We start from the raw sequence: 14,420 nt of genomic DNA, 5'->3' as shown, positions 1-14,420 counted from the left end.
AGATGAGGATTGATGGCACTGGAGCTACTTCGAGGCATGCCCCTCACTGCCAGCTCACATTCCCAAGCCCAGAGCCACTCTGTATGATGTTTGATATCCGCACATAAGGGAGTAGCAAAAAGTGTACTGTTACATGGTGACTGCAGCACAAATATGTCCATCCCATAACCTCCTGCTGCTTTTGCATCTATCTGTCCCTAGAGGACAGCCTCCCTCAAACAAACTAAGGCATTCTTTAGAAGGGAGAGCAAGGAGAAGGCCTTTGTCATTGATGCACTCCAACTGTTCATGATTATGAACAAAACAAGACAGCTGCCTAGGGACAACTTTTGCACATGATCAATCATTTACTGCCAACCTCTCTATGAGAAAACATTTTTTTTTTTCTTAAATAAGGTTGAGTTTTGCTCTTATCACCCAGGTTGGAGTGCAGTGGTGCAATCTCAGCTCACTGCAACCTCCTACTCCCAGGTTCAAGCAATTCTTCTGCCTCAGTCTCCTGAGTAGCTAGGATTACAGGTGTGTACCAACGGTGGTGTAATTTTTGTATTTTTTTGTATTTTTAAGAGAGTCTCACTTTGTCACCCAGGCTGGAGTGCATTGGTGTGGTCTCGGCTTACTGCAAGCTTCACTTCCCAGGTTCAAGCAATTCTCCTGCCTCAGCCTCCTAAGTAGCTGGGACTACAGAAGCACACTGCCATGCCTGGCTAATTTTTTGTATTTCAATAGAGATGGGGTTTCACCATGTTGCCCAGGTTGGTCTCGAACTCCTGAGCTCAGGCAATCTGCCTGCCTTGGCCCCGAAAAGTGCTAGGATTACAGGTGTGAGCCACGGTGCCCTGCCTAATTTTTTGTATTTTTAGTAGAGATGGGGTTTCACCATGTTGGCAAGGCTAGTCTCGAACTTCTGACCTCAGGTGATCCACATGTCTCGGCCTCCCAAAGTGCTGGGATTACAGGCATGAGCCACTACCCCTGGCCAAAAACAACAATCTTTTATCATGAAGGTGGTATTAGAGGGAATCAGCAGAGGTCGGGCTTACAGACGACCTGGAGTGGCCAGGACTAGGAAAGGGGCTGGAGGAGGAATGAATTCCTGTAGGCTGCAGACCACAGCAAGGGGACAGTGTGTACACAACGCAGTGTGCGGTTCTGGTGAGTCCTGAGGATGAAGCCAAAGCCAGAACCCAAAGCCAGAACCCAAAGGCTGTCAGGCCACACTGGATATCAGTGGTGACACCGAGTGTCCCCGTAAGGAAGATGATTCCCATCTTGGAGAGATCAGAGTCAAGCAGAAGGCCTGGGCGAGTCTGGCAAGGTGCAGCATGGAAGGCCACAGCCAGAGGGGACATGAGAGCCAGCTGTGAAGGTGAGGGGCATCTTCAGTTCTAGAAGGTCCATGCAGTCCATCTGTGCCTCTGAAGCATGCAGAATACCATCATGGCCACGATTTCCTTGAGTTTTAGCTTCCGCCCTCTGCTCTGATTTTTTGCAATTTTCCTGGTGTAGATAGAGGCTCAGAGGCATGTACTGTGGTTTTGCAGGACTCTTGAGGGGCTGATATTCCCAAAGGTCTTCATTTCTGCAGAGATCTTCGTTCAGCTCTTCTCTATGTCTCATTACCTGTACACCTGCTGCCGCTTTGCAGGAGCTAGATCATAGTTCTGGGCTGTGGAGTGGCATGAAACAGTGATAAGTAGATCTCTGCAGCTTCAAAATAACGTTGAAATAAATAGAGAAATAATGGGAAAATTCAGAGAGTGTGTCACATAGGCTAGAGTCGTTTGGGGGATTTGATGAAATGATGTGTATGGAGGGAATAACAGTCTAGGTGCAATCAGGTAAGATACACCACATGATAGGTTAAATAAAAAATGTGAATGCATTATAAAATGTATTAACTATAATAAAGGCATAACTATAAGATATAAGGAAACTCTCTATGTACCCTAGGGCTGAGGGAGGGCACCCAAGGAAGGACACGCTTGGGAAGGGTTTACCTCTTACTGGAAAAGGTGTGGACTGGCCACTGGGTAGCAGAGAAGTTGGCTGCTTTAGCCAGACTGGAGCTGGTCTGGAGTTGCTGGGCAAGCAATCAACCACCCTCTGGAGGGCAGGCAGGGCCAGACATCAGTCAGCAATCCCTGTGCGGGGCTGCAGTGGGAGCCTGCGCTTGGAAGATGGCAGAGAATCTTCAAAAGAGCAGGCTGCATCGGGGAAGGGGGAGAAGGCTCTCAGAGCGTGGGCTGCTGGGAGCGCTGGGCCACAGACATGTTGCACATGGGCTATGCCGGGGTTTTTTTGCAGACAGGTTATGGCCAGGCCGAAGCTGTAGGGTTGCAGAGGGATCACTTTCAGGGCCTGTGGCTCAGGCAGGATCCGCTGGAGTTCCTCACACCCACATGGCTGACTCTCCCCACAGGCCCCAGAAGAACTGCAGGAAGGCCCTTCCGCCTGCACCTGAATGTCCTTTCTTTCTTTTTCTTTTTTTTTTTTTTTGAGACGGAGTCTCGCCCTGTCGCCCAGGCTGGAGTGCAGTGGCGTGATCTCGGGTCACTGCAAGCTCCGCCTCCCGGGTTCCCGCCATTCTCCTGCCTCAGCCTCCCGAGTAGCTGGGACTACAGGCGCCGCCACCTCGCCCGGCTAATTTTTTTGTATTTTCAGTAGAGACGGGGGTTCACTGTGTTAGCCAGGATGGTCTCGATATCCTGACCTCGTGATCTGCCCGCTTCGGCCTCTCAAAGTGTTGGGATTACAGGTGTGAGCCACCGCGCCCGGCCCTGAATGTCCTTTCTAGGCCCTCTACGGACAGAGCTTAACTAGGTGCTCACTTTAAAGAAAAAAATGCTTAAAGGAATTCCACTGTCTATTATAGAACACAAACGGAACGGTACATTTGGAGTTTGGAGGCAATAAATTAACTGCCACTGAAAGCTTAGCAAAGAGACCAGCATGTAGTAGGGGCTCAGTGATTGCAAGTTGTGAGTATTACACTTTTTATTCAGTGAAACCAAATACATCTAAATTATTGGGAATACAGTTAAAAGGCAGTCATCTTAGTATTTTTTGTTGTGTAATTTATTTTTGTGTATTACTCAACTAGACACAAAGCTGAGAATCGGCACGCAAAGTATTCCTAGTTTCTGTTCCTGTTCATAATTCATATTTATTTTCTCTCCTTTTTGTCTAGGTCTTATACAATATGTTAATTGCCTTTACAAAGATGCATAAATTTGAAGACATAGAACCTGTGGACATTTTGGCTGGATGTGCCCGATTCGTCATTGTGGGGCTTGGAGGGGTATTGTTTGGCATCGTTTTTGGATTTATCTCTGCGTTTATCACACGTTTCACGCAGAATATCTCTGCAATTGAGCCACTCATCGTCTTCATGTTCAGCTATTTGTCTTACTTAGCTGCTGAAACCCTCTATCTCTCCGGCATCCTGGCGTGAGTACAAACCAAGGATCAAGTCACATAGTAATAGAAAGAAAGTTTAGGACCCCATCACGTGAACCGGGCAGCTGGGAAAGACTTGACTAATGACGCTAACCCTCCCAGGTGTTGCAGGATTTAGGCGCTTCTAAACTTTTATAAAACCTGATTCAGGTTCTTTGTCAAACGAACATTCTCCCCAATGTTTGCCTTCGTCGTCGTCTTCTTGTGATTTGCCTGAGGAAAGCATAGCAATTATCACTTCAATTTAGAAGGCTCAGGAAAGCTGGTACAGAGAAGATCTGGGGAAACTTATTCTCATCTCAGTAGTGTGTTTTTTCCTTGAAAAGTGTTTTTTTGTTTTTGTTTTTGTTTTGAGACGGAGTCTCTCTCTGTCACCTAGGCTGGAGTGCAGTGGCGCGATCTCTGCTCACTGCGAGTTCTGCCTCCCGGGTTCACGCCATTCTCCTGCCTCAACCTCCTGAGTAGCTGGGACTACAGGTGCCCGCCACCATGCCCGGCTAATGTTTTTGTATTTTTAGTGGAGACGGCGTTTCACTGTGTTAGCCAGGATGGTCTCGATCTCCGACTTTGTGATCCACTCACCTTGGCCTCCCAAAGTGGAAAAGTTAATTTTAAAGTTGAAAAGAGGCATGCCTGAAGGACTGCCGTTCCTGGGCTCTGCCTTCCTCTGTGCCCCTCCAACCACATCATGCAGCCATGGCTCTTCATTGTGGGATGAAACTAGGCAGGTGGGATCAGACTAGAAATCTACATTTCTTGGCTCTAATGAAAATATTTTTGAAATGTGTATCCTTATGTCCTTGTATCCTTGAGATGTTTATCTTTGAATGAGGCTTCTCAGCATGGCTTATTATATCTGGTCATGTTGTTTTCTCTATGGCATTATCGTTCTTTCCAGCTATTCAGGCTGATACATTTAATTTTATTGTAGAGAAATACCTCTTTCAATTAAATGTGATAGTGTAAACTCCAGGCGTCTGTCACTTTCCCACCTGGAAAATGACCAAAACTTCTAAGACAAGGCAAGCTTTTTTCTTTTTCCCATACTTGCTTAATGGCTCTTGAGCAGAAATATTTGAAATAAAGCCAATAAAAGAGAACCTTGCATTGCTTTAGAAGTTTTGATCATTTATGGTTGGGTTGGAGGAAATGAGAACCTTGCTGAATTATTCTGTTATTTTGGTTTAAGGCAGAGTAAAGTAGAGTGTGAGTTGGGACTGAAAACTCTTCATGAAGAGGGCAAGAGAGAAGCATTCCGCATTGGGTGTGCCCATGGGAATTACGTGTCCTTTTATTTCACCGTGCCACGCCCACCTTCCCACCACATTTGGCTTTACCTTGTAAAGATCCCTTAGGGAGGGAAAAGAGGGAGAAAGACGATCTGTGGACAATCTGCAGCCACAGAAGGGAATAAGGGAGATATTCCTGCATCAACAAGGGCTTCATGCATCTGTGGCATCGCCTGTGGGGAGGGCGTTTTGTGGAGGGGGAAAACCTCATAGATTTTCTCTGAGACTCGACTCTGCTCCTTTTATAGAATCACAGCCTGCGCGGTAACAATGAAAAAGTACGTGGAAGAAAACGTGTCCCAGACGTCATACACGACCATCAAGTACTTCATGAAGATGCTGAGCAGTGTCAGTGAGACCTTGATCTTCATCTTCATGGGCGTGTCCACCGTGGGCAAGAATCATGAGTGGAACTGGGCCTTCATCTGCTTCACCCTGGCCTTCTGCCAAATCTGGAGAGCCATCAGTAAGAGACAACAGGACCCCAGAGTCTCTGGTCCTGCTGCATTTCGGTTCTTTTATTCCCTTCTGCAATGTAAAAACTAGAGGACTGAGTAGATGCTAACTGGTTTTACCGGTTAGGGTAGACTAGGCACCTGGTTGTGAGCAGGAATCTTTCCTGTTTGTTCCCTCAGTCAGCTCAAAGTAATTAGTGGTTGATCAGGTTCTGCACTGAAGCAAGGTCGGGGCAAGGAGTATTTTATTTAATTGAAGAAAGAACTTTCACAACTACCTATTTATATATAATTCAGTCAATGGAAAATACATGTTTGTTACTTTTATTTGGAGTTGCACCAATGTTTTTGGTTTCTAAGACCAACATATCCCTTGCTCTTCACTTCTTTGCAGATTTGTATCCTCTCGCACCTTACATCAGATATGGATTATAAACTGTGGGCATTTATTCACACTTTCACTATAGGATAAGTGAGATCTCACAAATTGTATTCCATGGAAGACAAATAGTGATAGAAAATATCCCCCTAAACAGTATAGGTGGTTTTATTTGAGGGTTGAGTGCATGAATGTGTGATGTATAGCAAACAAAAAAATCAGGAAGTGAATATTTTTAAAAGAGCTTTGTATTAATTAGTAAGAACAACTTTAGAGTGTAACTGGCATCACACCTGTAAAATGTAACTAATCTTTTAAAATGAGAACTAGTGGTTGATGATTTATCTTGTACATTTATTTTTCAGGAGCCAGAAAAGAACATTAAGCACTGACATACAATATATGTGTTGCCTTTTGATTACAAGCAAGTCTATTTTTAAGTGACTCGACTAATATTTGAAGCGTTATGTTAAATGACTTTGATCCATATTTTCAAGCCAATTACTCAAAGAGAAATTAGGTGAAATGACTGAGAACCTATCTTGAACAAGTTAATTCCAAATTCATTTAGGATGGGTTTTAGGCTCTAGAGGAGATTAACAAGAATAGAGAAATATGAAAATATCTATAAGTAACTCTGAATATATATGTTGTTGGGCTCCTTGTGGGAGAATAGAGGAAGCTGTGATACAAGTTTATTATCTCAAATCACTGGTCTTATTACGAACCAGTGTTTGATCTTGGACAGACATTTAACTGTTCAAAATCATCTTCCTCAATCACAGAATGATGGATTTGAACAAATTTCTTAGTTCCCTTTCAGTTCTAATACTCTGGGAATCTACAGGGGAGGAGAGCAAATGCCCAAGGGAAGTAAAATTACAGAGCTTTAGCCCAGCCAACAAGAAAAGAAACTAACTAGAAGAGGAGGATTTATGTTGCAGGAACCTCGACATTGTTAATCCTTCATGATCCAGATCAACCCCATACTCTTACAGTTGAGGAGATTGATGGAAAAACCGCCAAAACAGTGACAAAATTGGTCACATCACAGCAATTGACAAAGCCAGGTGTTAGAATTCGGTTCTCCCCCTCATAGCCTGTTCTCTTCCTACGCTGACTCATCACAGCTAATAGTAGTTCACACTCGTGAAGGCTTGTTACGTAAAAGGCTGCATCTTACGTTATTTATGGATGCTAAATTTATTTAATCCTTACATTCACATTCTGAGAGAAAAACTATGGCTACCCCATCAAGCAGATGAGGAGTCTGAGGACATGAAATGGTTAAGAACCTCACTCAAGGTCACATGACTGGCATGGAGAGGATCCAGGACAAACACAACAATATTTTAAAAAGTAAATTTGCTTATCTTTTGCACTATCCGTGCGCCTATTATCAAATAATGCTTGCTGGCAAGTCTGTGTGACGAGAAGTACATAAGGATGTGGAGAGTTTTATTCTACTAAGTGAAACTCTTGATTTATCAGAGCTTTAGTGAAGGGACCTTTCCTACCAGGCACCACTGCATTGGTGGTACCTAGGTTATGTGAGCCACTTGGGGATGAAAATCAATGTGGTAGAAAACTCCTCTATGTTTCCAGCAAGCTCTTCCACCCTAAACCTTCTGTTTAAGAAGCTCACTGGCAGTAAGAAGCACCCACTCACCCCCTAACCTTTGCCAACTTCCTTCCTTGTTTGCAATGAACCTCAAGAGAGACAAGCCAACAATAAAGGATTTGATTGTAGAGACCATAGTCTCTAAGAGGACCCCTCTCATTTTAAAATTACAGACCTCCTTTGGATACTTAATGAGAATATGAGATGATAAGAATGCGTTTATCCCCCCTACCCACTCAACAATACCCTTGCTTTGACTAGGTTTGAAAGGCAGGACAAAAATTATGAATATAGATTAGAAAAATATATACCTTACATTAAAAAAATCAAGATGTTATTAATTTAAACACACTAATGCAGACACATACACACAACACATGCCAGGAAACTGTAGCGAAGATTCCCACTTGAAGTGCTACTGTCTCACAACCAACAAAGTGAAAAGCCATAAAAGATACTCTACCTGGGATAGACAATCATGGATGTATGATGGAATTAGGCTGCATTGTTTGCAGGGCACGCACACACAACCTCAGTTCACTAGCTCTGTATCTCTGCTTGTTCATGATCCTCTGCTCTAATACATATTTCCCCCTTTCTAGGCGTATTTGCCCTCTTCTATATCAGTAACCAGTTTCGGACTTTCCCCTTCTCCATCAAGGACCAGTGCATCATTTTCTACAGTGGTGTTCGAGGAGCCGGAAGTTTTTCACTTGCATTTTTGCTTCCTCTGTCTCTTTTTCCTAGGAAGAAAATGTTCGTCACTGCTACTCTAGTAGTTATATACTTTACTGTATTTATTCAGGTGAGTAGGTTTCCCTTATATTTAAAATAGATTATTTCAGGACAACGTAGTAAATTAGTAAAATACAAATAAAGGCATTTTATCTGATTTTCAGATCTGCACTCAATACCCAAACTAAATTTCCAGAGATTTCTAGATCATGTTTGTGACCATCCTTTAACTTCTGAAATATATTGCCTTTTAATCACTATAGCATATTAAGAAAAAGATTCCTGAGTAACAGGTGACTAATAGCTACTCTATATTTCTGAAAAAGAGATTCCAATTAGTACTAGGTAGCATACGTTTTTGTTTTAGTGGGAGTTAGCTCTTAATGAACCAATGAACGTTTATTTTAATGGGTGAAACCAAATTCCTATATTAAAATACAAACAATGTATCTATTTTTATTGCAGTACTTAAAGGAACGAAGACCTGAAGTGAACATTGGAGCATTTATTCTGTAATAGCTAGTACCAAAACATATAGATTGGACATTCTAATGGTTTTGTTAATAAATTTGCTCTCTCTAGTGACAGTGTTCAACACAGCAGAACCCTTTTATTTTGCTATTTCTGATCTAGGGAATCACAATTGGCCCTCTGGTCAGGTACCTGGATGTTAAAAAAACCAATAAAAAAGAATCCATCAATGAAGAGCTTCATATTCGTGTAAGTTATCTCATAGTCACAATAAATAAATTAATAAGACATTTCCCCTTTGTTACCATGAGACGTGTGCACATGTCACTAGACTTCCTCTTTCCTCCTCTACCAAGGCTGACTGTATAAGTTTCCTATGGCTGCTGTAGGAAATTGCCACAAACTTAGTGATTAAAACAAGGCAGATTTATTGTCTTACAGTTCTGGAGGTCGGAAGTTCAAAATCCAGGTGTTGCAGGGCTGTGCTCCTTTCTGGAGGCCCTGGGGAGAATCTGTTTCCTCAACTCCCACAGCTTCCAAAGGCTGCCTGCGTTCCTTGGCCCATGGCCCCTTCCATCTTCAGAGCCCGCAATGGCTGCATCCCTCCAACAATGATCCTTCTGCCTCCCTCTTCCACATTGAAGGAGCTTTATGATCCCACTGCATCCACATGGATAATTCAGGAGATTGTCTCCAGCTTAAGGTCAGCTGATTAGCAACCTTAAGTCCATCTGCCACTTAATACTCCTTTAAACTAAACTACCATATTCACAAGTTCTGGGGATTAAGACATGGATATCTTTGCAAGGTCATTGTTCTCCCTACCACAGTCTGCCCTCCGTCTCCCAAAGATTCATATCTGTTCCACATGCAAAATACCTTCTTTCTATCCCAACACCCCAAAAGTCTCAATACACTGCATCATCAATTCAAAATCCAAAATATCATCTGAATCTTATCAGGTCAAAAATCCCAAATCTCATTATCTCCATCATCTAGAGCAGGGCTCAGTGAGGCTCTGGGTATAATCTCTTCTGAGGCTCAGTTTCTCTTCATCTATGAATTTGTTGAACTCAAGAAACAAGTTATCTGCTCTTAAAATATATGGTAGGACACTTGTTGAATAACAGTTATGGCTATTGCCTTTCGAAAAGCTGGGGAGATAATGAAAGAAAAAAAGGAGTCATCGATGCCAAGCAAACTTCAATGTTTCCTGGGCAAGCTTTATTTGGTTTCAAGGGCTGGGAATCCCCTAATCCCTTACAACTCTTTGTTCCACCCTCTGAGTTCTCAACTTCACCCTCTGAATCATACTTCCTTTGTTTACAAAGGTAGCATAAGTTTGCAGCTGAGTAACTTTATCGGTCTATTTCTTGCTTATAGAATTGTGAGGGTCTGACATATTTCGTTCATTTCCTCCTCTTTTTTGTCCAAGCTGGTGGTGTTTCCATCAGGGCTCAACAGAGAAGCAGAGCCAGTAGGATGGATGGACAGAGATAGAGATAGAGATAGAGACAGAGATAGAGATAGAGACAGAGACAGAGATAGAAATGGAGATAGAGATACAGATAGAGATAGAGATAGGAAGAGATTTGTTGTAAGGAATTGTTTTTCAGTATTGTTGGGACTGGCTAGGAAAGCCCAGAATCCATGGGACAGGTCATCCAAAAGAGCTACTGTCTACAAGTAGGATTTTTTTCTTCATCAGGGAAGCCTGGGGCCTGTTCTTAAGCCCTTTCAACCGATTGAATCAGGCTCCCCCAGATTATCTGGGTCATCTCCCTTACGTAAGACAACTGATTATGACTTCAATCAGATCTACAAAATACATTTACAGCAACATCTAGAGTACTGTTTGATTGAATAACCGGGGAGTTGCCTGGCTATGTTGATACCTCAAAATACTATCACAGTGACTAACATTCAAAATTGTCATGCTTGTTTCTAAAATCACTGTTCCAGTGAAATATGGGGTCCTCTGCCTTTTTTGAACTCTTACTATAGGAGGGGGCAAAGGGTGCTACTTCTTTTGCAAACATGGCTCAGTGGCAGATTTTAGTGAAAACATCCCAGGCTAGCAAAGATGAATATGATATTGAGCATGGTTTCTACCTGTTTGTTTAAGTTCAGCACAACATTGAAGGGATACCACTGTGTATAGCTCCAAGGAATAGAAATGAGAACTAATGTCTGAAGGGTTATAGGTGGAGACTTCAACTCAGTTAATGAAAGAGCGTTCTGACAATCATTTCCTGATTGGCACACCTGAAGCTGAAGTGGATGTGTCTAACCAGTGATTGGGAACATGTGGCATCGTTGCTGTACATGAGATTCAAGCTTTGAGGAGATAGTTGAACCTGAAAAATGTTAGGTTTCTTCTGTCCCTGAGAGTTCACCATTTGAATACTAGAGAAACTGATGAATGATGAAGTTTTCCAAAATCTACCCTAAAGTTCAAAGTGACCTAGGAAATTTGGTTATTTAAATTCCAGGAAATCCTAATGAAAAATTTTCAAGGCCATTTGAAAATAATTAACAGATAAGGATAAGTAGTGACCGTTTTGAAATATGTACCGCCTTAAACTGATCATAGATTTTTGTCTCTATCTTTGTCTCCTATGATTTACTATTTTGACAAATTAGATAATCCACCTAAGTCCATGGCACTTGGATATTTCATTCTTCTCTCATTTATTTTTCTTTTCCTCAAAAAAGTTATAATTTTTGGTAGAAAGTAGTGAACCAATTATTTAATAATTAATTTAATATTTGAATCTGTTTTTCAAAACAAAATTCAGAAGCCAGTATAGACTTCAATAATTTCAAATTTAAAGTATTTGGAGACTAATTTCATAATTATTTTGAAGACTGCACTTTTTCCTAAATTTCCATAAACAATTTTGGATAAAACAAATGCAATATAATTTGCTCGAGTGGTGAAATGTAAGTACTTAGATCAAACAAGCATATAAAAATAAGGAATATAGATATTTTGTTATTATATGTTATAGTATAATATTTATAGAATTATATTTTCAGAAATTATATGATTGGATAGCAGTGTGTTCTTTTCTTTTGCAATGAAATTAAAAGTTATTACAATTATTTAATAATATCTTAAATATGATATATTTTATTATTATTAATTATCCTCCAAATGATTTCAGTAATGAGACATTTCCTAGATCATTCTAGAAAAGTATTATCCAAAGCAAATGCCAGGTTCCCTGTTTTCATTACATATTATGTGAATTATCAAGAAACTTAACTACCGAGTCTTTAAACCACAACACAAAGTTGAAATTACTGTGAAAGGCATCAAATGTTTTATTACACGAACACAGTGATAGAAAGTCAGATACGCTCCAGAAAATTAAAGCCTCCTTTGTTTTTTAAGGTGTCTTAGCTGTCCTGTGTGTCTTTCAGAGTTCGCGTTTCTCCAGCAATCATTTTCTTGTGTTTGTTTGGCAGCTGATGGATCACTTAAAGGCTGGAATCGAAGACGTGTGTGGGCACTGGAGTCACTACCAAGTGAGAGACAAGTAAGGAGGCCGAGGGTTTCACTCCCTGGCAAAGCATACGGGTGGCATGGGTAACTTCTAAAGGTTCCATTGGAAGCTGGGCATAAAACCAGAGATAATTCAGGGAATGGAGACCAAGAAGATAAGGTGCTCCAGAGCCATCCCCTACAGGAAGCAGTTGAAATTCCAGGGCATGCTAAGCCTGGAAAATAAAGAGTTGTCAGGTGGAAGACGCGGTAGAGTCGGTGTAGGTTGTTCCAGAGAGAACTAGTACAGCTAATGAGTAGAAATTAGAAAAGTAATATTTACGTTAAAAACAAGGACAAGCTTCCCAAGGATAAGATCAGCTCTACCACGGAATGGCCAGCTTGGAAAAGGAGTTTGGAAAGGGAGTTTGGTGCCTCCTTAGGAATCCTGGCAAGGGATTCCTCCATTGTGGGGAAGGCCATGGTGGAAGATCTTTAAGATTCTCAAATATGGTAATTCTTTTTTTAAATGCCCAAGTCCCTCTTCTCCACCATATCTCACCTTTCAGAATGTATTGTTTTACTGGATTTCGTTTCCAGTTCAGGAGGAAGGTTGCGGCTGGAGTGAGTAGCTGGCAGCTCACTGAGGATGGGGCTCTGAGAAGCTCTCACTCTTGGGCGCAGGCAAGGAAAAGAAAGTGCGGAAGGAGATTGAGAAGAAGCCGTCAGAGAGTCTGGCAGGGAAGCAGGAGCGAGTCAGGCAGTGGAGGGCACACAGGGAGAACCCGGCACGTCAGGAGACACAAAGCATCCAGGATGGGAAGGATGAGGGCAGCCTCTGGAGTTGAACAGGACAAGGTCAAGTGCGATCTCAGTGAAAGAAAGTCAGGGAGGGTGTTATGGTTGGGGAGGTGATTACCGTGGGCTGAGAATACACAGGAGCCATGGCTTCTCATGAGGGCAGAAAACTAGAAGACAGAAGATCGACCCAGTCGGAATAAGAGGAGGCCTGGTCTGAGCCGAGCTCAGACAGCAAAGCTCAGGAAGCCAGCCCCTGACCCTGGAGGGGCTGAGCTGACAGAGCTCATGGACCAGGAAACCAATTGCCAGATAATAAATCAGCAGCCCGGGAAGCTATGTTCCCCTCTGGAAAATAAAGCAGGCGGGCAAACTACTCTTTGAATGTAAAATGATTGAAAGTGTTGAAAATTCCAACTCCAAACAAATGGCTGACTCTGAAGGCACCATATGCAAAGCGCAGCTCGCTCGAATGGGCCGGCCAGAGGTTCCTTACAATAGTCAGCGGCCATCAGTCTCGCCTATTCACAGTCTCCATCATTCAGGCTATTGGGACATATGTAGGGTTTTTTTTCTTCCCCTTAATTGGTAGGATTCAAAATGATCTGCAGCATAATGGGGCAAAACTACTGTAACTACCGGGCCATTTAAAGTTATTGGGTTCTGGTTGAATAGGCCAGTATTACTGTAAGTGCAGCTGCCGCTGTTATGCGCTATTAGAATGGAACACTTGTTCAAAAGCTTCAGCCCCCTCATTTCTTCTCTTACAATTGGAGCTGAGCTGGGCTGGGCCTCCCCCGCGCCTCACTTATGCACACTTTTTGCCCTGATTGCAGCTTGTCCCTTCCTTTTGTTTAGTTGATTTTCAATGTATTCAGGCCAGTAGGCCATTCTTTTTTTTTATTTTAAAAAATGCATAAATACTATGAATTTAAAAAAAAAAATGTGTTCAAATGCTATGAATACCAGGCACTGTCCTGATGTTTCTTCAGAATAAAGTTAAGTAGTAAGTAGTTTGTTTTAAGAGAAATGCATACTTACGTAACACATAACAGACGTTCAAGATTTCAAAAATGTTGGTTTTCATTTTTAGGTTTAAGAAGTTTGATCATAGATACTTACGGAAAATCCTCATCCGAAAGAACCTACCCAAATCAAGCATTGTTTCTTTGTACAAGAAGCTGGAAATGAAACAAGCCATCGAGATGGTGGAGACTGGGATACTAAGCTCTACAGCTTTCTCCATACCCCATCAGTAAGTCATATCTGTTCTTTGTTCTAAACTTTCACTGTCAGAATTCCAAGGGGCACTGACTCATTGCCTCATCTAAAGGTACACGAGGAGTAAAGAGGCAGAAATATAAAGAAGAAATTATGTTTAAAATACGTAATCTAAGTCTTGGCATTTTTATGGCTTGGCCAAAGCTCAACATATTTTACCTAGTTTCTGAAAATTACTTTCTAGCATATGTTGCTTAGAGTTGTATGACATCTTTCTTTGGGAGGGAAGGGCAAGTGAATGTGTAGAATTGCAGCATATTCTACAGGACTGTCTCAGTTTGCTCCTGACATGACCCCTGTGCATGTGATTCTGTCCTTCCTACCATTGTGTTTCTTCGCATAAGCCATTTCTCTTCCTCTTTTACGTGAGAGATGAGTTAACTTTCTGAGATGATAACTTGGATTTGGGAATGACTGATGATAGCAGGAGGTGTTGTCATTGGTG

General features: G+C 42.0%; 1 protein-coding gene across 1 annotated transcript in view; it reads left to right on the top strand.

Annotated features, from left to right (window-relative positions):
- Positions 1–14,420, top strand: part of SLC9A4 (solute carrier family 9 member A4) — a 60,568-nt gene that overhangs the window by 26,419 nt on the left and 19,729 nt on the right. The window contains exons 3-8 of the mRNA XM_025354681.1: positions 3,191–3,450; positions 4,997–5,214; positions 7,806–8,008; positions 8,572–8,658; positions 11,881–11,951; positions 13,788–13,949. Of these exons, the coding sequence (XP_025210466.1) occupies positions 3,191–3,450; positions 4,997–5,214; positions 7,806–8,008; positions 8,572–8,658; positions 11,881–11,951; positions 13,788–13,949 (1,001 nt within the window). The remainder of the gene's footprint in view (positions 1–3,190; positions 3,451–4,996; positions 5,215–7,805; positions 8,009–8,571; positions 8,659–11,880; positions 11,952–13,787; positions 13,950–14,420) is intronic.

Source organism: Theropithecus gelada, chromosome 13, assembly GCF_003255815.1.
Source record: "Theropithecus gelada isolate Dixy chromosome 13, Tgel_1.0, whole genome shotgun sequence".
NCBI lineage: Eukaryota > Metazoa > Chordata > Mammalia > Primates > Cercopithecidae > Theropithecus > Theropithecus gelada.
The sequence above is the reverse complement of the archived record's forward strand: the minus strand, read 5'-3'. Positions and strand labels throughout refer to the sequence as shown.